Source organism: Oryx dammah, unplaced genomic scaffold (genome assembly GCF_014754425.2).
Source record: "Oryx dammah isolate SB20612 unplaced genomic scaffold, SCBI_Odam_1.1 HiC_scaffold_29, whole genome shotgun sequence".
NCBI classification, from domain to species: domain Eukaryota; kingdom Metazoa; phylum Chordata; class Mammalia; order Artiodactyla; family Bovidae; genus Oryx; species Oryx dammah.
Genome location: NW_024070213.1, coordinates 22,640,442 through 22,665,896, shown reverse-complemented (window position 1 = coordinate 22,665,896; position 25,455 = coordinate 22,640,442). Strand labels below are relative to the sequence as shown.

General features: G+C 42.0%; 1 protein-coding gene across 1 annotated transcript in view; it reads left to right on the top strand.

Annotated features, from left to right (window-relative positions):
* The window catches only part of GRIN2B (glutamate ionotropic receptor NMDA type subunit 2B), a 367,503-nt gene that overhangs the window by 100,472 nt on the left and 241,576 nt on the right, over positions 1-25,455 (top strand). Inside the window, exon 2 of the mRNA XM_040235229.1 lies at positions 23,212-23,810. Coding sequence (XP_040091163.1) covers positions 23,212-23,810 — 599 coding nt within the window. The remainder of the gene's footprint in view (positions 1-23,211; positions 23,811-25,455) is intronic.

The following is a 25,455-nucleotide window of genomic DNA, read 5'->3' as shown; positions in this document are numbered from 1 at the left end:
ACTTGGAAGCTGTGTTTAGTCAATTATAACTGATGCTTGGGCTCCCCAAGGGCCACTAGTGGTAAAGAACTCCTGCCAATGCAGGAGACTTAAGAGATGTGGGTTCTATCCCTGGATTGGGAAGATCCCCTGAAGGAGGGTATGGCAACCCACTCCAGTATTCTTGCCTGGAGAGTCCCATGGACAGAGGAGCCTGGGGGCTACTGTCCATGGGGTTGCAAAGAGTCAGACATGACTGAAGCAACTTAGCACACAGGTACACAACTTATGCTTAGGCTAGAAGGACAATAAAAATGATGATGGATTTATCAACTTAACCAATTTGTAACTATGTAAATATGTGTGAAATAAACCTCTTCCTTGACTGTGTTGTTGGTCATAATATATGGTAAATAGATTCACACTTACCAAATCTGAGAATTTAATCTGTGCCACGCATTGTAGTAGCCACTTTCATATGTGTTATCTCATTTGATCCTCTTCACAATTCTATAAATGAAGAATTCACCCTGTTATTTTGTAGAGGAAAATAATGCTTGGAGAAGTTAAATTACAATCAAGATCACAAAGAAGTATGTAGATTTGGATCTGAATTCCAGATCTGTTTTGTTTTGTTTTTTTTTTTCCCATAGCCCTCATATGCGTCTTCTCTTTTTGTACTTACTGCTTTGTTATGTTGGTTTCTTCCTTTTAAAACCACATATGTTTTTAAAGGGGCTTTCCTGATAGCTCAGTTAGTAAAGAACCCACCTACAGTGCAGGAGAACTAAGTTCGATCCCTGGGTCAGGAAGATCCTCTGGAGAAAGAAATGGCCACCCACTCCAATATTCTTGCCTGGAAAATCCTATGAATAGAAGAGCCTGGCAGGCTATACTCCATGGGGTCGAATGAGTTGGACATGACTTAGTGACTACACCACCACCACCACCAAGTTTATAAAGAGCAAAATCTAAATTTTAGATGTTCACTTAGGGGTCTTTATGAAGTGGTGGCTATGGGAAACCAGTTATCAAAATCACAAAGAAGGTTGAAGCATCTGGGATTGAAACCAGTGAGTTAATGTTTGCAGAAATCTCGGAGATCAGGACCAGCTGTTCTTGTCAGACAGAATTCATCACAGAATATCTTTAGACCATTATTCTCAGGGATAAATAATACATATCTGTCTTTAAGTGTGGTTAAAGTGGACCAAGTTTACAGTTTGTACATCAGAGGTGTTGAGATGCTAATGCCAAGGGCTAAATTCATGTTTTTTGTAGTTCGTTGTTCGGTCATGTCCAACTCTTTTGCGACCCCATGGGCTACAGCGCACCAGGCTCCCCCATCCATGGGATTCTCCAGGCAAGAATATTGGAAGGGCTTGCATTTCCTCCTCCAGGGGATCATCCCGACCCAGGGATCAAACCCATGTCTTCTGCATCTCCTGCACTGCAGGCAGATTCTTCACCACTGAGACACTGGTTTGTTTTAAACTTTAATCTCAATGCCAGCAAATAACTCTGGAAACTCCTCCATATACCAAATTTCAGTGAATTCTATTAAAATATTCTGGAAACTAGCCTTTTTGACAGCTACTGAGCTACCATTTCACAAAGGGTTATACCCTCAGAATGAGCCAAATTTGGTCAAAGTCAGTGCACATTAAGTTTATTGACTTGATCATGGACAGATAGGCCACTGTGAAATGCCCCGTAATTCAGAAGAAACAGAACACTAATGTTCTTTCGTCCTAAATGTATAAGGCTGTAAGAAATGACTTGATGTGAACAGAGTGAAGTGAAGTGAAGTCGCTCAGTCATGTCCGATTCTTTGCGACCCCATGGACTGTAGCCTACCGGGCTCCTCCGTCCATGGGATTTTCCAGGCAAGTGTACTGGAGCTGGTTGCCATTTCCTTCTCCAGAGGATCTTCCCCTCCCAGGGACCTAACCCGGGTCTCGCACATTGTAGGCAGACGCTTCACCATCTGAGCCACAAGAGAAGCCAGAGTACACACTAGCTTTTAGTGCCATGAGAAAAAGTCAAGGACTGGCATGAATTTGGCTTCATTCAGGGTGTATGGATACAGGACTTAAGTTAGCAAGGCAAGATGAAAGAAATTTCATTTTTCTTTTTTTTGTAATGGTGCAGAATGGGATATATTGAAATTTCAGAAGCCGAGAGCCATGTTCAGATGAGCAGAAATCTTTTAAAAAATAGAAGTTCAGGTGACATACATAGCTTACTTTCTCAGCTGTTAGATGTAGGCCTGATACTGCAGGAGTAACCTTCCCCAGTGCCCGACAGAGGTTTGTGTGGGTCCCCGTGACCTTAGAGCACGTGGAACCACTGTCTTGTTGCTGAGTTATATGCCTGAGCTTCTCATTTTTCACTTTGCGTGTACAACCTGTGCACAATAATCTGAGTTACCTGACATCATCGACTGGCTTGCTTTATTTCTTTGGGAGCCTGTTTGCAAGCAACTTATGGTTAACCCTTTCAGTGCCTGTGAAAGGTTGTGGTTTTGTGAACATCCAACATATCAAAGAAGCATAACTGCTTCTGCCTCTGGAAGTCACTCACTGAGTGACTGGAAACCCTCTTCTAGTACATATTTAATACAAACTGAAAAAAAAGCAAAACACAGTTAGGTATCCAAGGCATTTTACTGTGACCACATCAGGAGGTTCTTTGCCTTTATGGAAAGGAAATGAGAGGGGAATCTGGGGCATTATTCTCCTTATGGAAGAAAAGGAGGAGAGAAATTGAGAGACAATGCCCAGTGTTGCTCACCAAGTTCAGGCCAGCTGTTCTAAGAAGGAGTTTTCTGTCCGGGGGGTGGTATGGGTGGGGATAGAAAAGGTAAGCAGTAAGACTGAGATGATTTGAGCTCATGCAAGGAAAATGGTCTCATATCCTAGGAGACTGAGAAGAATTTAGTTTATCTCTCAAGCCTCAAATTTAAATTTTAAAGATAATGCAAGTGTAAAAGATACCAGATACACATTTTTAATAAGTCTCTTATTTTATTGTGAAGGACCTTAGTAAAGAACAGTGGAATGCTGAGGCTTGGAATGGGCGCATTTTCAAGAATCTGTCTGAGAAACTTGAATTTCCAGATTTCCCTGTAGGCTGTAAACTGGCAGAAGTTTTCATACTTGCTAAAGAAGAACCCTTCTCTTGCTTTTTCTGATGAATTTAGAGGAGTACAAGCATGATCCAATTTAAAAGATGCATTTGGACTTCAGATTTAAAGTGTGTGTTCTTTGAAAGATATTGCTATAGAATAAAAAGATGCCCCCCCCAAAAGAAGTTGAGAGAGATGAATTTATTCTTTGTCACCAAAGATTTGAATATTAAGAATTTAGTATAACTAAGCAACTGATTCCGTGGAGGTCCTTGGTAGGAGGTCTTTTGAAAACTCTGTCTAGATAACTTAGATAATCTTTGCATCTTTATGGGACTCAGGAAGACAAATACAAGGAGATGTTTTCTTATGAGCCAAGACATGTTTCTTTTTTACGTGAAGCATAACTTGCAAACTAAACTGATTATTTCTAGTAACTTTGCTAATAAGTGGTTATATATGTAGCCAACATAAGGCTCAACACACAAACAAGGACATTGTCTCTCACACCAGTTACACCTGAAAGCATCTCTGGTCAGATGTGTCCTTTTAAAAAATTTTGTTTTATTTTTGCAAAAGGTGAGAAACTGTGTCACTGTGTGAATACTCGAGGATATGCCGTTGCTACTATGTATTCATTTAATTTCATGGAGCCAAGAACAAAAGCAGATCTTGAAATATACCCTTTGTTCATCAGTAGGCAAATAAGATTAAAAAGAACTTTATGTTAATTTAAGAGACATGGTGGGAGCTTTGAAAATTGATAAGTGTTTGGGTAGTTGTCTGTGTGTTTTTGAATGAATGGGACATAGAGACTAATAAATTGAACTAAAGAAAATTTGATGTCAGGCTGCTTTTGTGAGTAGCTTGGATCTAATTTTACCATTGTAGGTCATCTTTATGCAAGGAGCACTAAGATAGTTGATTGATCTCTTGATTGATACACACAGTTATTGAACTCTGTTGAAGGGTCAGAGGGAAAAGGCCAAAGTAGAGAAAAAATTCATGGAGAGAAAGGAAAGACTAGAAAGTATCATTCCCCTAGCTCTTCTGAAGGAACTTTGAAAAGAAATCTTAACAAAATCAATTTGCAATCATTTGAAGAGAGAGGGTTTTTTAACTGAGTAGCTTGACTTCATAAAGGACAAGTCCTGTCATACTAATCTAATCTTCTGAGATGAAAATGAAAGGCTGGGTAGATCAAGGAGAAAGATTTATATATAATTCATTTAGACGGTGGAATGCTTTGGGTATGATACTGTACGGTACTTCTATCAGCCCTTACATCGCTGCCTGAGAGAGTGGACATCAGAGGCCCATTGTCCACCTGAGGACAAATTGTCTAAAACTGAGCTCAAGGCCAGTGCTACTTATATTTCTGTCCATAGTCTGGTATTTGGATTAAAATGCATAGGCATTTAATTTGCTCAAGGCACAGAGCTGGTGAGAGAACTGGCAAAGAAAGAGATAAGTAAAAAGAGGCTTAAAAAATAGAGCTTCCCAGCCACACTGAATCTATGACAAATATTCTAAGCCTCATGTTATCATTTAGCTTAAGAAAGTCATCAATTCTTCTGTATATTTTGATCTTATTGTCCAGTTGGCTCACTCTGAGGATGAGGATAAAGACTTATACCTTATCTCTACTTGTTATAGCATGTGATGGGTATTTAATAAATATTTGATTGATTAGCAAACAACTAATAAGATCATAAAGAACCAGTTGTACGACATTCAATAAAAGAGAAAAGACAATGCCAAAGAATGTCCAAACTACCACACTTGGCATTCATCTCACACGTTAGCAAAGTAATGCTCAAAACTCTCCAAACTAGGCTTCAACAGTATATGAACGGAGAACTTCCAGATGTTCAAGCCGGATTTAGAAAAGGCAGAGGAACCAGAGATCAAATTGCCAACATCCGTTGGATCATAGAAAAAGCAGGAGAATTCCAGAAAAACATCTAGTTCTGCTTCATTGACTATGCTAAAGCCTTTCACTGTGTGGTTCACAAAAAACTGTGGGCAATTCTTAAAGAGATGGGAATACCAGAGCACCTTACCTGCCTCCTGAGAAATCTGTATGCAGGTCAAGAAGCAACAGTTAGAACCGGACATGGAGCAACAGACTGGTTCCAAACTGGGAAAAGAGTATGTCAAGGCTGTATATTGTCACCTTGCTTATTTAACTTATATGCAGAGTACATCATGCGAAATGCTGGACTGAATGAAGCACAAGGTGGAATCAAGATTGCTGGGAGAAATATCAATAACCTCAGATATGCAGATGACACCATGCTTATGGCAGAAAGTGAAGAGGAACTAAGGAGCCTCTTGATGAAAGTGAAAGAGGAGAGTGAAAAAGCTGGCTTAAAACTCAGTATTCAAAAAATGAAGATCATGGCATCCAGTCCCATCACTTCATAGCAAATAGATGAGGAAACAGTGAGAGACTTTATTTTCTTGGGCTCCAAAATCACTGCAGATGGTGACTACAGCCATGAAATTACTCTATTCAGTTCAGCTCAGTTCAGTCCTTCCATGCTTGCTCCTTGGAAGAAAGGCTATGACCAATCTAGGCAGCATATTAAAAAGCAGAGACATTACTTTGTCATTAAAGGGTTGTCTAGTCAAAGCTGTGGTTTTCCCAGTAGTCATGTATGGATGTGAGAGTTGGACCATAAAGAAAGCTGAGCACCAGCGAATTGATGCTTTTGAACTGTGGTGTTGGAGAAGACTCTTGAGAGTCCCTTGGACTGTAAGGAGATCCAACCAGTCCATCCTAAAGGAAATCAGTCCTGAATATTCACTCGAAGGATTGATGCTGAAGCTGAAACTCCAGTACTTTGGCTACCTGATGCAAAGAACTGACTCACTGGAAAAGACCCTGATGCTGGGAAAGATTGAAGGCAGGAAAAGAAGGGGATGACAGAGGATGAGATGGTTGGATGGCATCACCTACTTGATGGACATGAGTTTGAGCAAGCTCTAGGAGTTGGTGATGGACAAAGAACCCTGATATGCAGCAGTCCATGGGGTCTCAAAGAGTTGGACACAACTGAGCGACTGAACTGAGCTGAACTGGATAGGCTGATAATGTGTACCAGGTCCATCATTACTTGGTAGTACCACTATGCTAGTGGTTGGATACATAAGCTTAAGGACTCATGAAAATAGTCTGTGTACTAGGATTAGAGGGACTGTGATCATTCTGTGGTTCACAATTAAAACAGGAGGTGTAAATTGTTCAGATAGGAGCCACAAAGATGATTTACAGAAACTTGAGGCTGTGTGGTGTGGTGGTTGAATAAGCACACTCTGTAGGCAGACCCAGCTAGATTCTCAAACTAGCAGTGCTACCTTGGGTGTGTTACTTCTCAAAAGCTTACTTTCTCTGTTGCTGAAACTGAGTAATAGGGGTTCTGCATAGAGATATGAGAATTAATGAAGGTAATACATGTATAAAACACCTGATACACTTTAAGCTCAATAAATATTGTAATAAGAACCATAATTGCTGAGACATAAAGGGATCAGTTTAGTCTAAGGAAGAAAAGGTTGAGAGTAAGTATAATAATCTTTACACACAAAGCAAGTCACAAACCATCTCCTAAGTTGACATTGCCTTAATTTAGTTTGATAAAATCTTTGAGGATCTTTCATCAAGGAAAGACGTCCCAGGTGGCACTGGTGGTAAAGAACCCGCCTGTCAATGCAGGAGACATAAGAGACATGGGTTTGATCCATGGGTCAGGAAGATCCCCTGGAGAGGGAAACAGCAACCCACTCCAGTATTCTTGCCTGGAGAACCCCATGGACAGAGGAGCCTGGTGGGCTACAGTCCGTAGGGTCATAAAGAGTCAGACACAACTGAAGCAACTTAGCATGCACACACCAAAGAAAATATGAGAGCCAAAGGGTTTCATCTGCGGCATGAAGGAATTGAGACAGAGCTAGGGAAGAATTTCTGAAAGTCAGGATTGCTGAACTCACTGGCCTGTGTAACGAGGAAGAATGTGGAATTTTCTTTGAAGGCTTGGGAAATTGTCTAGTTCCTCCTCCCATTTTCCTGAACTGGTTTAATTGTATGTGACCTGGAGTAGTGTCTTCTCAAGCCACTCAGGTTAGTGTGTCTTTTTTGAGATCCCAGGCTGGCATTTATTTAATAGAGCATTTAGGAAATGGCAACCCACTCCAGTATCCTTGCCTGGAAAATGTCATGGACAGAGGAGCCTGGTGGGCCGCCGTCCATGGGGTTGTAAAGAGTCGGGCATGACTGAGCGACTAACACTTACACTTAGGCTGTGCTTACCCAAGGTCAGTGTGTTGGCACCTTTCAAGCAGTATCGAGCTAACATCAGAATGTCGCCGTGGACCATCAGGATCCGCCATTTTGTTTTTGTCAACCTGGATCAGAATTCAGAGCCAGCTGATAAAAGCCTGATAGGTGAATGGCTTTTCTGCCAAGTCTAAAGATAATGAGACCGTGTAAGAATCCTACTTGTCTGGGATGATTCATCTGTAGGCAGAGGCCCCACTGTGAAGAGCCCAGATGAGAGATTAATAAGTGCCAGCATCTGATTGTAACCATGGCTCTATACTACAGAGATGCTGATGAGGATGGGTGAAAGGCTAAGCTCTGAGTTTCTTTCTGTTTGAAACGCCAGTTGGCATTTTCTTTTAAAGAACTCTTTTTCTGCTCACATGCTTCCATGAAAGGAAATGTATTTAGGTGAAGTATATGAACTATAGAAAAGTAGGAGACCATTGAATGTGGTTTTAAAAACAAACAAATACACAAACTTCAGAAGAACCATGTATATATCGTCCATTCCTTTATTCATCCGGTTCTTATCTTTAGAAGTGATTTTGCCACCTTTGATACTGTCCTTGTTGTGATGGCCACTGCCAGTCTTTCAGAATCAGATTGAGATACTGACAGCATTTCAGCTACCAGTGGCTCCAGAGAGGAGAATGGAAATGCTGGGCTAAAGGTGTAGGCCAGTTGTGGGTGTATTAATTGCTTCAGTCATGTCTGACCCTTTGTGACCCCATGGACTGTGTAGCCCACCAGGCTCCTCTGTCCATGGAATTCTCCAGGAAAGAATAGTGGAGTGGGTTGCCATTGCTTCCTCCAGGGGATCTTCCCAACCCAGGGGTAGAACCCGGGTCTCCTGCTTTGCAGGCAGATTCTTTAGTGTCTGAGCCGCCAGGGAAATCTTCCAGTGAGGTCTTCATCCGTGGGACTAACACTGTGGGGAAAGAGAGACAACAAAGGAAGAAGCCTCAGCCTGAGTTGCATTGCTCAAGACACCAGTGCCCAGGACTCCAGTGGCGAGATGGCTGGGATATTGGCAGAATTGGTACTGCTGCCTTGGTGGGGGGAGGGGCAGGCTGGACCAGAGACGGTGACCCTAGACTTCTTTGGAAACTGGATCTGTAGCATTGTACCTTCTCAGCCAAGTATTCCTTCTGTGTGTGGATAGAGAAATAGGTGTTTCCTAGGAACAGGGACAGGATCCTGTGGTTCTCCCTTTGTCCGATTGGGCACTAGATGTTAGTTCCAGCCGATGAAGCTGTGCACTCAGTGAGACTTCATATACCCACATGTCCTAGAGCTGGAGGGAAAGAAAATGAAGGGTAAGCAGTTAGGAATTCTGAATTCTTAAAGAGCCTTTTGTGCTAGTAACCCATAGGCACAAAGGAGGCATAGCTAAAGTGAAAGTTGAATAATTCCAGCAAAAGAGAGTGATTTGCAGCATGAAGTGAACAAAGAAAATTTCAGAGAAACTGAGATGTAGCCAATCCAGCACTGGACACCACTTTCACCTTTTTGCAAGCCAGGCATTCTGGGGTCTAAACGAGTCTAAGGAGAGGCCAAGGGTGGGGAGAGAGTGGACCTCACCTTGTACACTGCCTGCCGAGAGGAGCCAGCAAGCTCCAAAAAACCTGTGTACGTGCATGCAAAGTCAATTCAGTCTTTGTGACCCCATGGACTGAAACCCTCCAGGCTCCTCTGTCCATGGCATTCTCCAGGCAAAAATACTGGAGTGGGTTGCCATGCCCTCCTAGAGGGCATCTTCCTAACCCAGGGTGCAAACCCACGTCTCTTATGCCTCCTGCATTGTCAGATGGGTTCTTTACCACTAGCACCACCAGCCCTCCAAATAAACGTATTTCGAATCAAATAACCCACACTTGGTGTGATTCAGGATGGTGTGGGAATGCAGGGGTTTGATACAATAGTGGACAAAGCAACATAAACTTCTTATTGTTAAGAGCAGGAAAGGGTGTCCAGTCTCGGTTGGCACCTGGATATAGGGAGCAGGGAGTGTCCAGCATCAAGGGTGTTGGCAGGGACTGTGCAGAAAGTGGGAAGGTCTAAGTAGGGCTGTTCATCTGGTAGGAAGTGAAAGTCGCTCAGTTGTGTCCAACTCTTTGCGACCCCACGGGCTATACAGTCCATGGACTTCTCCAGGCCAGAATACTGGAGTGGGTAGCCTTTCCCTTCTCCAGGGGATCTTCCCAACCCAGGGATTGAACCCAGGTCTCCTAAATTTCAGGCAGATTCTTTACCAGCTGAGCTACCAGGGAAGCCCAGTCTCATCTGGTAGAGACAGGAATAAAAGTCACACAGAAGTTTGGGTGGGCACTTAGTGAGTCTGAAGTGGGGAAGCCTTCTTCTTCTGCACCCAGCCAGGCTCACATCATGTGCTCTAAATTCTGGAGTTGGAGCAGCCCAGTCAGCTCTAGAAGATGTTCTGGTTGAGGATGGGACACAACCAGTCCTGCTTTAAAGGGTGGAAGGCACAACTGGTGGCCAAAATTCTAAGTCCACAGTCAAGTCAGGCAGAGTCAGGCAGGTGATGACAAGCGGTTGAAGATGTATATGTATATTTAATTTGCTTGTATGCAATTTTCTTTTCATTTCTGGAGCCCTTCAAAATGTGTTGCCTATTTTAGACAGAGGACCAAATTGGTTTGGAAAAGTGAAAGTTTCAAAGCCATGTTAATTGTGAACAGCCATCCTTGGCTTTCTGTGAGAAAGTAGTGATCAGTTTCTCAGTGCAGGGACCTGGGAAACAGATCACTGGATATTTGTTGGGAAAAACGTTTTCAGGAAACTTCTTTCTGCCCCTGAGGCAATGGCTTGCTCAGTCAGTTCAGTCGCTCAGTCGTGTCCAACTCTTTGCGACCCCATGGACTGCAGCACACCAGGCTTCCCTGTCCGTCACCATCTCCCAGAGCTTACTCACATTCATTTCCATTGAGTCGGTGATGCCATCCGATCATCTCATCCTCTGTCATCCCCTTCTCCTCCTACCTTCAGTATTTCTCAGCATCAGGGTTTTTTCCAGTTAGTCAGTTCTTCGTGTCAGCTGGCCAAAATATTGGAGCTTCAGCTTCAGCATCAGTCCTTCCCATGAATATTCAGGACTGATTTCTTTGAGGATTGACTGGTTGGATCTCCTTGCAGTCCAAGGGACTCTCAAGAGTCTGCTCCAATACCACAATTCAAAACCATCAATTCTTTGGCACTCACCTTTCTTTATGGTCCGACTCTCACATCCATACATAACTACTGGGAAAACCATAGCTTTGACTATATGGACCTTTGTAGGCAAAGTAATGTCTCTGCTTTTTAATATGCTGTCTAGGTTGGTATAGCCTTTCTTCCAAGGAGTAAGCGTCCTTTAATTCCATGGCTGCAGTCACCATCTGCAGTGATTTTGGAGCCCAGAAAAATAAAGTCTCTCACTGTTTCTGTTGTTTCCTCATCTATTTGCCATGAAGTGATGGGACCAGATGCTTTTTGAATGTTGAGTTTTAAGCCAGCTTTTTCACTCTCTTCTTTCACTTTCATCAAGAGGCTTGTAAGTTCCTCTTCCCTTTTTGCATAAGCGTGGTGTCATCTGCATATCTGAGGTTATTGATATTTCTCCCACCAATGACTTGTTGACCTGTGCCAAAGAGCACGATTGGTCCAGATTCTCAATTCAGCAATGTTTCATCTTTCTCTATACAGCAGGGACAGAAGGACAGAGACCTTTTTGTTTTCCAGGAATCTTTTGAAGAGACCCATGTGCATGAACATAGCTACTGTATTTAGAACCAGGGCTTTGTTATTTTCAGCAGCATATAAGGTACCAGCACTCTTGGCTTTGTCAAGTATAAAATGCCTTTCCTCCTCATCTCCTCTTGTGAGCACCTCCCCAATTCTTTACTCCCATTGGTATATGAATGTGATGCTCTGAGCAAATACATATTAAGAGATGGGAACATTAATGTTTTTGATACAAATGTCTACATCTTCACTCTGAAAAATGCTGCTGATGCATCCAATACATCACTGGTCTGTACTTCACCCTGTTCTTTATTAATGAGCACATTTCTTCTGTAAACTCCACCCTCTTGGCTTAAGTGAAATAGAAAGATTTTGATGGTATAAGCAGTTTTGATTTTGGATTTCGCTCCTAATAAAATTTTTCTTTTCTCTTAGTTCTGTGGTTTAGTTTTACCATGCCCTTCTTTTTATCTATGAAATGCTGTTTTTTTTAATCCATGAAAATGCCCAGATCTATATTTGTGTTGAGCACACTTGATTTTGTAAACTTGTCTAAATTTAACCTGATATTGATAATCCTAATTAAAACTGTTGGTTTGATGTTTATACTATTTTTCTCTATTTCATTTCCCCCCCAACTTTTCCTATTCCCCTGCTTTCTCCACTTGCATTTATTTAAAAGTATGTTTATTCAGTCACAGAATGTGGTGATTGTTGAATATGTCAGCTCGTTCTTTTATAGAAAAGGACCTCTTAATAAAAATACAAGTCAGTTCATCTGAGAGTTGTATTGATGTGCAGAAAACACTGGCCATAGTGAAGAATTTTAATTTAAGATGAAATCCAATTGCCTTGTTAGGATTTTGGTGTCTTGATACCTTATAGCAGAGCCCAAGCACATTCTGAAAGTCCTCTTGGTATTCTCCAGGCCCTTTGCTTTCTGACTTAATTCCTTAATTCACTTGAGTATCTTAGTGAGAGGGAACTGGCCTTTTTATTCTTCTCCTCTTATTGCCCTGTCTGTTGCTGGTAAGCTTTCTTCTTGCTAAAAAATTGTCCCTGAGACCTAGAATAGGAAGGACCTTGTAGACATTCTCAAAGTGAATACTTTTAGTTTGTTTCTCAGCTGTGGCTTAAATTCAGTGATTGAAGCACATCCAAGAGGGAGATTCAGGGAGGAAACTAGGACACAATTCAAGGAGAAAGCAAAATTATCTTCTGAAAGAACAAATAAGAAAAAGAATGCCGGCTTCTGGGGGAGTTGTTTAGCTATCCAGAATGGCTGTTAGACTAGCTCAATCTGCTTGAATGTCTGTTCATGGGCTTTTGAAAACCCAGAGCATTCTCTTTGTGTGCAAGGGTTTACTGAGAATGAATCTAGCGTTTAACTGGCAGGAAAGATCATGCTTCTCCACCAGTGAGCTTCCTTTGTGTGTTTCACTCATATTTCTGATTAATGGCGAGAACATCCGGTGTTTTTTTCTTTCTTGAGGGGCTCACAGAATTGACACTAACCAAACCCACTCTAAATAGCTACACCAGCCTTAGTCACTTGAAAAAAAATGATGGTTGGCATCAGAGTTTATAGTCACCAAAAAGGGGATCTCTTGGAGTTGTGGGGGGGTGTAGAGAAAATCCTCCCCTTGAGTTGGGAGAGGAGAGATTTTTGTCCCCATATTCTGCTTCTACTTTGTGCTCAGTGTGGAAGAAGTAGAGAAGAAATACCCAGGCCTAACCCAGCTTGGAGGAACCTGACCTCTTAGCCCGTCATTTCTACACTTGCCTTCTAAATCTGATGGGTAGTAGAGGTTTTCAGCAAAAGCCTAGAGATTCTAGCCTTTTTTCAAACACAGATCCTTCTTAAGAACTGAATTTAGAAGGAAAACAGAAGGAGGAGAAAGGTCAGATTTATTTAATCTGAATTTGCTTTAATGTCCTAGCAGGCTTGTAATCCCTGGGATGTTATACATTGCTAAGATTTGTGTAGCATGAGAGACCTCAGGGGACATATGTATACCTATGGCTGATTCATGTTGATGTTTGGCAGAAACCAACAAAATTCAATAAAGCAATTATTCTTCAATTAAAAAATAAATAAAATGCTGGAAAATGTTATCAGTTCAATAACCAACAAAAATAAACTAGATTTGAAAATTATCTATGGCTTCCCAAGTGGTGTTGGTGGTTAAAGAACCTGCCTGCTAATACAGAAGGCATAAGAAATGTAGGTTTGATCTCTGGGCTGGGAAGATGCCCTGGAGGAGGGCGTGACAACCCACTCCGGTATTCTTACCTGGGAAATCCTATGAACAGAGGAGCCTGGAGGGCTACAGACCATGGAGTTGCAAAGAGTCAGACACAACTAAAGTGACTTAGCATGCATGAGAATTATCTGGATGCAACATCAATTGCCACTTTTGTAATTGAGGTGTAATTGATATGTAATATTATATTTTGAGCATGCAATATAATGATTCCGTATTTGTAAACACTGTGAAATGATCACAGGAAGTGTTGTTACCGATCCTCACTGAACATGTTACAAAACTTTTTTTCCTTGTGATGAGAACTTTCAAGGTTTACTCTCTTAGCAGTTTTCAAATATGCAGTACAGTATTATTAACTATAGTCATCATGTGGTATATTACATCCCAATGACGTATTTATTTTATAACTGGAACTTTGTACCATTGACTTTCTTCACCCATTTCACCTACTCCCCATTCATTGCCTCTGGCAACCTCCAATCTGTTCTCTGTATCTATGAGCTTAGCTTTTTTTGTTTTCATTTGATTTGTTTGCTTTAAAAAAAAAAAAAAGAATCCACATATAAGTGAAATCATATGGTATTTGTCTTTCTCTGCCTGATTTATTTCACTTAGCATAATGCCCTCAAGGTCCAACCATGTTGTCACAAATGGCAAGATTCCATTCTTTTTTATGGCTGAGTAATACAGAAGCAAAAATAAACAAGTGGTACTACATCAAACTAAAAAGCTTCTGCACAGCAAAGGAAACCATCAACAAAATGAAAAGGCAACCTACTGAATGGGAGAAATATTTGTAAATCATATATCTGATAAGGTTTTAATATATAAAATACATAAAGAACTCATAAAGCTCAATAGCAAAAAAAGCAAACAATATGATTAAAAACTGGGCAGAGGGCTTGGATAGATGTTTTTCCTGAACATGCAGATGGCCAACAGGCACGTGAATGACGCTCAGCATCACAAATCTTCAGGGAAATCAACTCAAAATTATAGTAAGATAGGAGCCCATACCTATTAGAATGACTATCATTAAAAAGACAAGAAATGACAAGTGTTGGTGAGGATGTGGAGAAGAGGGAGCCTTCGGGTACTATTGGTGGGAATGTAAACTGGTACAGCCACTCTGGAGAACAGTATGGGGGTTCCTCAAAAAATTGAACATAGATTTACCGTATGACCCAGCAGTTATACTTCCAGGTGTTTGTCTGAAGAATGCGAACACACTAACTAGAAAAGATACATGAACCCCACACCCCCACAGAAAAATGTGAACACATACAAACACAAACAATGGCAAATTACTACTTTTTAAAATTCACCAGCTGTTTACTGAGAGTCCACTTTGGGCCAGGGCCCATTCTAGGTGCTGCGTTACAGCAATAAACAAATAAATTGATGCCGGCCTTCATGGTGTTCACATTCTAGTTGGGAAGAGGCAAACATTCATGATAAATACATTGTATTATGTTTGATGGTGGTAAATGAATGCTGTGGCAAAAATCAAAAGTGGATTCATAATTAAGAGTAGGTTTCATATGTTGGCAGCATAAGAGGACTCAGGCCTACCTTTGATGGGAGAGAGTGACTATTGTATTGTATCACAGGCTCAGGATTGAGCTTTGTTGAGAAGGTGAGGTTTTAGTGAGGACTTGTACCAGGTGTGTGTGTTAGCTCTGTGGGTACCTGGGAAGCTGGATGAAGTGTTTCAGGCAGAGGCTATAGCTTGAGTAAAGGCCTGGGGTGGGAATTAGTATATTAAGAGCAATCAGCATGCTTGGAGGAGAGTGAGAGGTAGAGTTGGAAAAGGTGGGATCTTAGGGCCAGTGGGGTTCCGATCATGGGTGTCAGCTTTTTCCTTTTAGTGAGTTGGGAAGTCATTGAGGGTTTGGGACCGAAGATAGCATCTTATGATTTAAGCTTTCAAAGGATCATCTTGCTTCTTCGTTGTACATGAGACTGGGGCAGAGGCAGGAAGGCCAGTTAGCAGGCCTTTCAATGACAGGTGAAGGATGAGGGTGGCTCAAACAACGTGGGTGGTCAAAGGCTCTCGAAGGACAGCCTTTTGAAGGTAAGGCAGTCAAGGTGTCCTGGCTGATTGGATGTAAAAGTCCAAAGAAAGAGAGGAGTTGGCAGTAGGAGGAGAGAATTGCCTTGAACTAAAATTGGAAACATTTCCATTTTGTATATGTTCAGAGATATCCAAATGGGGATGTAGAATAGGCAGTTTGATGTGTCAGTTTGAAGTTTTGGAGAAAGAAGTGTGAGAGCAATCGGCATCGAAATGGGATTTAAATCAGGAAACTGAGTGAGATTTCTGAGAAGGGGAACAAAACGAGGATCAAGGATTGACTCTGGGGCACGCCCGCTTCAAAAGATCAGAAGGAAGAGGAGGAACCAGCAAAGAAGATGAGAGAACAGCTACCAGTAAGTTAGGAGGAAAGTCAAGTGAATACGAAGCCCTGGAAACCAAGGGACGAGAGCATATTTAGGAGCCTGTGATGACCCAAGTCAGAGGCTGCAGATGGATGTTAGAGTTGGCAACACAAATGTCACCACTGCGTTTCACAAGATGATCTTTTGGGGAGGAGGAGTGGGGTTGGAAGTGTGATTGGAATTAGTACAAGAAAGAATGGTAGAAGAGGAGTTGGAAGAAGTGTAGATGACGCTTCATGGAATTTGCTGTAGAGAAGAATGAAGAAATGACTGGTACACTTCCTGCCTCTCGGGCTGGCTCCAAGGTGGGTCCGCTTCACTTTTTGTACAAGTGCACAACCATTCAGGCATAACTGCAGACATGTGCCATCAGCATAGAAATTTGGAACCAGTTGAGACCATCAAGGTCATTTCAGTTCATCTCCCACCCAACAAAGGAATGTACTTTGTAATATTAATACAACAAACATTTAAATTTTTTTCACGTGCCACCTGGAGATTCAGAGATGAATAAGGTGCAATTCCTGCTCTTGAGAAATGTACATTTTTTAATGGGACGAAGCATGCATATATGCTTCCCATGAGAAAGGGGAATCCTCAAACACCGTTGGTGGGAATGTAAATTGGTGCAGTCACTATGGAAAACAGTATGGCAGTTTCTTAAAAAAATAAAGATAGAACTACCCTTGCTGTTGTTGTTCTTCAGTCCCTAAGCCATGTCTGACTCTTTGCCACTCGATGGACTTCAGCATGCCAGGCTTCCCTGTCCTTCACTGTCTCCTGGAGTTTGCTCAGACTCGTGTCCATTGAGTTGGTGATGCTATCTAATCATCTCGTCCTCTGCTGCTGTCTTCTCCTTTTTCCTTCAGTCTTTCTCAGCATCACAGGCTTTTCCAATGAGTCCGCTCTTCATATCAGGTAAACAAAAGTATTGGAGCTTCTGCTTCAGCACCAGTCCTTCCAATGAATATTCAGAGTTGATTTCCTTTAGGATTGACTCGTTGATCTTGCAGTCCAAGGGACTCTCAAGAATCTTCTGCAACACCACAGTTCAAAGCATTAATTCTTCGGCACTCAGCCTTCTTTATGGTCCAACTCTCACATCCACACATGGGAAAACCACAGCTCTGGAGGAAAGAATGGCAAACCACTCTAATAAGCTTGTTGCAAGAACACCACGAACAGTATCAAAAGGCAAAAAGAACTGCCATAAAACCCAGCAGTTCTACTCCTGGGTATATATTTGAAAAAACCCAAAACACTAATTTAAAAAGACACATGTATCCCAGTGTTCATGGCAGCCTCATGTACACTTGCTAAGATATAGAAGCAACCTAAGTGTCCATCAACAGATGAATGGATAAATAAGGTGTAGTCTGTGAGTGTATGTATATATACACACACACACACACAATGGAATACAATTCAGCCATAAAAATGAATGAAAATTTGCCATTTGCATCGATAGGAATGGACTTGAAGAGTATTATGTTAAATGAGATGTCAGACAAAGAAAGATAAGTATTGAATAATATGACTTATATGTAGAATCTAAAAAAAATACAGCAAGGTGGTGAATATAACAACAAAAAAGAAACAGACTCAGATACAGAGAAGAAAGTAGTGATTACCACAGAGGGAAGTACGGAGGGGCAATATAGGGGTAGGGGAGTAACAGCTACGAACTATGAGGTATAAAATAAGCCAGCAGGAAACATTGTACAACATGGGGAATATAGCCAGTATTTTATAATAACTATAGATGGAGTATAACTTTTAAAGTTGTTAGTCACTGTATTGCACACCTATAATTTATATCATATTGTACATCAATTATACTTCATTAAAATTTCTTAAATAAATAAATATGGTGATGAGGCATGTATAAAATATTGTGAAAGCACAGAGAAAAGAGAATTGACTTGGGAAAGTCAGAAAAGACAATATGCATAAAAAAAGCTGACTTTTGAAATAGGCCTGAGAGATGAGCATGGCATTTTCCACATGGAGTGCTGGGGGGAATCCTTTTATCTGTTAATAATCCAACTCCTTTTTGAATGTTCATAACGACAGCAAGCTCCTTACCTTACGAGGCCCATTTCATTTTAAACAGCTATAATTGTTGCAAATGTACTTTCTCCATTGAGCCCAATGGTGCCTTTTATTATTTCTGCTCACTGGTCCCAGTTTTCTCCTCTGGAGCCCATGAGCAGAGACTTATTTTTCTACCATGTAAGTCATTTTTATATTTGAAAACAGATACCATGTTCACTTTCAAGTTGTCTCTTTTCCACATTGGAAAAGGAAAATGGATAAAGTCTCCAGCTTGGTTCCCTGAGAAGGTGAACTGAGATGAAGTTGGTGCATAGTCCCCCATGCCCTGAATGCAAGGGCAGGAGTAGACAGAAGGAGAAATACAGTGTGAGACAGTATTTTCTTTCTTTATTTCTGACTGTGCTGGGTCTTTGTTGATGTGCGCAGGCTTTCTCTAGTTACTGCGAGCAAAGGCTACACTCTAGTTGCGGTGTGCCGGCTTCTCATTGCGGTGACTTCTCTTGTGGCAGAGCATGGGCTCCAGGGCTTGCAAGCTTCACTAATTGTGGTACACTGGCTTAGCGGCCCTGTAGCATATGGGATCTTCCCGGACCAGGAATGGACCCTGTTCCCCCTCCATTGGCAGGCAGACTCTTAACCACTGGACCACTGAGGAAGTCCTTTGATGCAATATTAATGGAACCTTGTGGAAAGTTCTGAAGACAGACACATCCTTCAGAGTTGCCCAGAATTAAGGCAGGAGGACCAGGTCTTTAGACTCCATGACCACCGGTCACTCTGTGCACTCTATCCACTTTGGGTGAGGGGGTTCTCTTCAGCTGAGGCAGTCCCCAAGGTGAACTGGCAGCTGAACCCCATTGCTAGTATATCCTTTATGTCAGAAGTGGATCTGTAAGGGATCTCAGTGATGAAGAAGAAGAATCTCATGTACTGCTAATTTTCTAGGCAGCAATTTTCTGAGGCAGTTAGTAGAATGAAAATAGTACTTGTTTTTGTTTCTTCTTATTAGCAAATAAACACCATGAACACCGACACGATGGGGTTCACCATAACAGTTCCAGACTGACAGGCTCTAATGTCCCATCGTAGCTTCCCTGTGCTGGCTGTACCTATCAGTCATGGCAACCCTTTATCTTGGACTGCTTTAAAGGTGCTCTGGAGGCAAGCTGAAGAAGTACATTCATATAATAAATTTGACTGGGAATCTGAGGAGACTGCTCCAAGGACCTGTGCACATAACATTTTGTAATGACACCAGAAGATAAAAATGTTAGTGGGGAAGCATAGTGAGCTGAGTTATATCCCTGTCCTTCATCCTAGAAGATGCTACTTCTTGTGGTGATCACAGTGCATGCTGGGAGCCTGCCAAGATGGATGCATGGCCACAGTCCTTTCCACTCCATGCACACATCAAGATTGCTCTTTGATTTGTGGCTGTGACCATAATTTGCAAAGGCTGTCACTGCTTACAACTTATAGTTAGCCCAAAGCTTTGTTGAAAAAGAGCTGTTCCGTTCCCGACTGCTATATACCAGATTGATGCGTCAACTAAATTAATAATGCTGGACCACTCATTATACCAGGAAACATTTGTCCAAGCTATAACTTTGTCTCTTGATTCCCATTTGGTTTCATTAACCTCCTCTTGGTGCCCCAGATAAAATCGCCTTGTAAGGCCTCCTTATTTAATAAAGGATTGGCAAAATAAGATGGTTGAACTGGGCATGGACAGGAGTGGAGGAAATCAGAAAAGGATGATTGTGGAAGATGATAGAATTAGTAGGTAAGGTAAGGATGTGGTGGAGGTAACTTGAAACCATATTCATTTTTCCTTTTTTTACTTTCACTGTTTATTGGCTTTCTTCATATAATAGCTGGCAGTTTCTTTAAGAGCTCCTTTATTTTCGTGAGAGAGTTTTAAGAGAAGACTAAAAAGGAGAGGGTCAGGTTGGTATACAGTAGATTGGCTTTCTTTTAAATTCAGTCTCATTAGCATGGGCTCATTTACTATGGATGCCCATGGGTTTTCCTTCGAGGCTATCTCTAGCTGTGTTTTGGAATCAGCTGTGGCTTCACTGTGGCTGGAGCTTTGTGGGTGTTCCAGAATCTCCTTGTGATACGTTCATTTCGCATAGAATGGGCAGTAGTTTTACCCATCTCATCCTGCGCCTGTGCATTTTAAGGTATATTTGGATGCATCTGTCCCTTTCTCATGTCCACTGGGCTGGTGAAAACTCAAGTGATAATACATCTCATTTGAGAATCTCCCAAACTCCCCAGCTTAGCTGAAAGTAACAAGGGAAACAAACGGCTGTCACTTTAAAGTGATCACAACCATTCTGGGTAAGTTGTTCTGTCACGGGCCTTCCTTTCCTGTTACTGTGGTTTTCTGTGGGCCCCTGACAAGTCTTGTCATAATTAAGCTTTGCTGTCTTGGATTCCCACACTATATTGTAACCCAAGAACAAGGTCATTGTCACCCGAAGAGCAGTCCATACTTGGCATTGAAGTGGAAGACGAGGAGCAGGGGCTGGCTGCATTAAAAAAAAAATCACTATTCTGTTCTGTGTAGGAATGCAAGGGATTTCTGAGTATTAATTTTATATCTTGCAATTTTGCTATAGTCCTTAGAGGCTCCTCTTTGACTGTATGTTTAAGCCAGGGGAGGGAGCCATTATAAACACCATTTTACCCTTAGCTCCAGTAATTTTCTGGTGGCATCTTTAGGGTTTTCTATATGTAGTGTCAGTCATTTGTAAACAGTGAAAGTTTTACTTCTTCTTTTCTAATCTGGATTCTTTTTATTTCTTTTTCTTCTCTGGTTGCTGTAGCTAGGACTGCCAAAACTAGGTTGAATAATAGAGATGAGAATGAGAACCCTTCTCTTGTTCCTGATCTTAGAGGAGATGCTTTCAATTTTTCACTACTGAGAATAATGTTTGCCGTGGGTTTGTCATGTTTGGCCTTTATTATGTTGAGGTAGATTCCTTTAATGCCTACTTTCTGGAGAGTTTTTTTTTTTAATCATAAATGGATGCTTATTTTTGTCCAAAGTTTTCTCTGCATCTATTGAGATAATCATTTTATCTTTCAATTAGTTAATTTTGTGTATCACATTAATTGATTTGCATATATCAAAGAATCCTTGCATCCCTGGGATAAAGCCCACTTGATGACGATGCTTTTTAACGTGTTGTTGGATTCTGTTTGCTAGAATTTTGTTGAAGATTTTTGCATCTATGTGTATAGGAACCAGGTTTGATCCCTGGGTTGGGAAGATCCCCTGGAGAAGGAAATGGCAACCCAGTCCAGTATTCTTGCCTGGAGAATCCCATGGACTGAGGAGCCTGGTGGGCTGCAGTCCACGGGGTCACAAAGAGTCGGACACGACTGAGTGACTTCACTTACACTTATGTGTATTGGTGAGATTGGCTTGTAATGTTTTTGTATGTGTGTGGCATCTTTGGTTTTGGTATCAGGGTGATGGTGGCATTATAGAATTAGTCTGAGAGTTTTCCTTCCTCTGAAGTTTTCTGGAAGAGTTTGAACAGAATACGTGTTAGCTGTTCTCTACACTTTTGGGAGAATTCACCTGTGACGCCATCTGGCCCTGGGCTTTCTTTTATTCTGAAATAATTTCCATTCCCTCCTCATGCATTCTTGGTGGCCCACCCTCTCTATATCCCTGAGTTCCATGATCCTAAGAGGCTCCTCTTGGACTGTATGTTTAAGCCAGAGGAGGGAGCCATTATAAGCACCATTTTACCCATAGCAGAAGGAATTAACCCCAAATGACTGAGCAGCTCCTGTTTCATTTGGATCACTTGTAAGAAAATGTGAAGAGTTCAAGGCACGTGAAGCACACACAGCCGTGGCAGAGCCTTGGGCTGGCAGCTCTTGCTGCCGAATCAGGGTCTTTGGATACCAGCTGGATATCTCCCAGCCTGCATTTTTTTTTTTTCAATAGCGAGTGCCCAAAAAATACTCAGCAATTTCTCAGCTATACAACAATATGCTTCTGAACTAAGAAATCACTGCATCATTTTGTTTAAAAGCCTGATCTCTTGTAACCATGCTTCAAAGCTCTGGTTTTGGGGATAAAAAAGCACTGCCCCCTTTGAATTAAAAACACAATTTTGTTAGCTTGGATAGTTATAAAATGGAGATAAACCATCAGATAGGAGACAGAGGCCACTGACCATGAAAAGAGACGCCATTACCCAGGAGGAACTCAGGGGGAAATAGACTGAAACAGAAGGATGAGGCTGAGAGGGTCTTCATTTTGTGGTTTCAGATTCTTCTAGCTGTAAGATGGAGATAAAACGCAGGGCCTGACATGTCCAAATGGCAGGTGGAATATAGCTTCAAAAGGGAGAAATGTGAAAGGGCTTCTCCCTCACAAAGTGGGAGAAAACACAAGATGCTTAGAATTGACAGAGGATTGTGTGTAATACACAGGTCAGACGGAGACCCCTGGCATTATAGAGGAAAGAGAAAGAGCTATTCTCTATATGCTCTTCTAGAATACAGGCTTAATCACAGATGACCTTGAAGATAAGTCATTGTAACTTGTAGCTTACATAGACTGACTGTGCCTCATTCTAACCTATATGCCTCATTGCCAGAGTAAAAGACAGAGAGGAAACTCCATATGCTATTCATTTAACAGTTATGTCTTTATAGACAATGCAGAGATCAAATCTTGTGCTACAGTGCACTTCCCAGCTCGCCATACCTGAGTGCCACTCACCTGCTGGACCACTCACCTGCCCCCTCCCTACTTGAGGTAGATTTAAGGGCAGATTGAGGGCATTTTGGATTATTCCCCGAATTGAATGAAACACACCCACAACTGATGAACCCAAACGTCTCAAAAATTGGAAAGAGCAAGTTTGTGTTTATATAACTCATTTGACAGCAAACCCTGACCTCAACTGACACGAGGCCATTTAGTCTTTATCCTGCTTTTTGTGACTCTTCCTACATTGTGCTCTAGAAATACTAACATATTTGATTCTGAGAGGCTGTCTGGGGCTCTGCAGTAGTCTCGAGGACTTCAAAGAGAGCACAGACCCAGGTTGGTTTTCTCCAGGGGAAGGTTTTAAGAAGGAGAGTATTACAGATGTTTGCAATTCAAACATATCCCTCTTTAAAGGCATCAATGTGGAAAGAGTAATTGACACACACAAAGCTCTGTGTCCAGCTGGTTCAGGCTCTCCCTCACCATCTTTGTTTTGACTTTTCCCCCTCTTTTTCTCTCTCTATGCTTCCCACTCTAGGATGAATCCTCCATGTTCTTCCAGTTCGGCCCATCAATCGAACAGCAGGCCTCCGTGATGCTCAACATCATGGAGGAGTATGACTGGTACATCTTCTCCATCGTCACCACCTACTTCCCTGGCTACCAGGACTTTGTCAACAAAATTCGCAGCACCATCGAGAACAGCTTCGTGGGCTGGGAGCTGGAGGAGGTCCTTCTGCTGGACATGTCCTTGGACGATGGGGATTCGAAAATCCAGAACCAGCTCAAGAAACTTCAGAGCCCCGTCATTCTTCTTTACTGTACTAAGGAAGAGGCCACCTACATCTTCGAAGTGGCTAACTCAGTAGGGCTGACCGGCTACGGCTACACGTGGATTGTGCCTAGTCTGGTGGCGGGGGACACGGACACAGTGCCCTCGGAGTTCCCCACCGGCCTGGTCTCTGTGTCCTACGATGAGTGGGACTATGGCCTCCCTGCCAGAGTGAGGGACGGGATCGCCATCATCACCACCGCGGCCTCTGACATGCTGTCTGAGCACAGCTTCATCCCCGAGCCCAAGAGCAGCTGCTACAACACCCATGAGAAGAGAATCTACCAGTCCAATATGCTGAACAGGTGAGCCTGTGGCAGGGGGCACACCGACCGTGGAGGTCGGAGGGGAGCTTCCGAGACTGGGTTGGAGGTTCACATACCGGGAGGAGCAGTTCGCCGTGTCTGGTTGAAGGCTGGCCAGTGATGGTGGGGGCGACCCAGATTCAGAGCTTGCTGTGCGGTTGTTCTTGTTTTAAGAAATACAGAACAGCTCCCCTCCTTCTTGATTGCTTCCCACATGCCTGGTCTTCCTCTTAAGAGTTTTGTGTGTTCAACCTCATTTAACCCTCAAGGCAACAACTCTACGAGGCAGCTTTTGAAAATTGCTTGCATTTTAGGATATAAGAGAATAGGCTTGTAGGTGTAAGCTGTCTAAGGTCATGCTGAAACTGAGAGGTTGACTTTGGAGTTGAAGACAGATCTCTCCGATGGCTACACACCTGATCACTGGGAAAGATGAGACAGGCATAGACTTGAGAGAGGACTGGCTCCTTACCTTCGGGATGATGCTGTACCTGAGTCTGTAGGCACGTGAAGAGAGTTCATTCCTTGGCTTATTATTTTTTTTTAAATAAATACTCTGGATTTTATTGAAAAAAGTTTAAAAATTAGTAAATACAAAGAATTTTACAACAAATAGCAGTGTGCTTACCACCAGGAATAGGTTATTAATAGTTTGTCTTTACAGATATGACATTACAAATATGACAGAAATAGATATTACATGTATGGTGATGTCTTTTTCTTTTTGGCTCATTGAACATTTATTTTTATTATTATTACATAAAAAATTTTTTTTAATTAAAATTTTTTTTTTGCTTCTTCTCTCTCTGCCTTTGAGAGTAAGCGAGAGCATCATTGTAAAGAAAACTTTTATGATTGCCCTTGTTCTGGTTTATTGAATGAGGAGATATGGGTGGAATCTGCTTCCCTGGCCTCACCCCTCCCCATGGACAGAGAAGCCTGGCGGGTTACAGTTAGAATCCAACTTTTTGGCAGGACATCCTCATAGGGGCCATTGTATCAACGTGTCAGGTACAGGTTCTGTATCTGCTTCTGTGGTTTTGTTATTTGTCTAAAGCTGCTACAGGTGGTGACCTAGATGGGTGGGATGTTGCGGGGTGGGAGAGGGGTCCAAGAGGGAGACCCTTCTCCAGGGGCTCTTCCTGACTCAGGGATGGACCCGGTGTCTCCTTCATCTTCCGCACTGGCAGGCAGATTCTTTACCACTGAGCCACCTGGGAAGCCCAATAGCCGATTCATTTCATCGTACAGCAGAAACTAACACAACTTTGTAAAGCAATTATACTCCAGTAAAAATTCAAATAATATGGAAGAGGCCCTCCCAAAAGTAAAAAAGACCTTCAATCTGAAGAAACAATCATTGCTGAAATAATCAATGACCATCTTTCTAACTTAGCTCCCTGTGCGTGTGTACCTGTGTAGAGATGAATCTACCGTTTTACATAAATGAAACTCTAACCAGACATACTGTTTGATAACCTTACTTTCTTTCACTCAACAATGTATTTTGGGTATCCATTTCACCTTTATTGTGAACTCTATCAGACACGTAGAAACATATTCAGAAAAACTTAATTCATACTCAGGTACCCTCCACCCAGCTTAAAAAAAATAAAATATTAGAAACTGTACTCTGGAGAGGTTC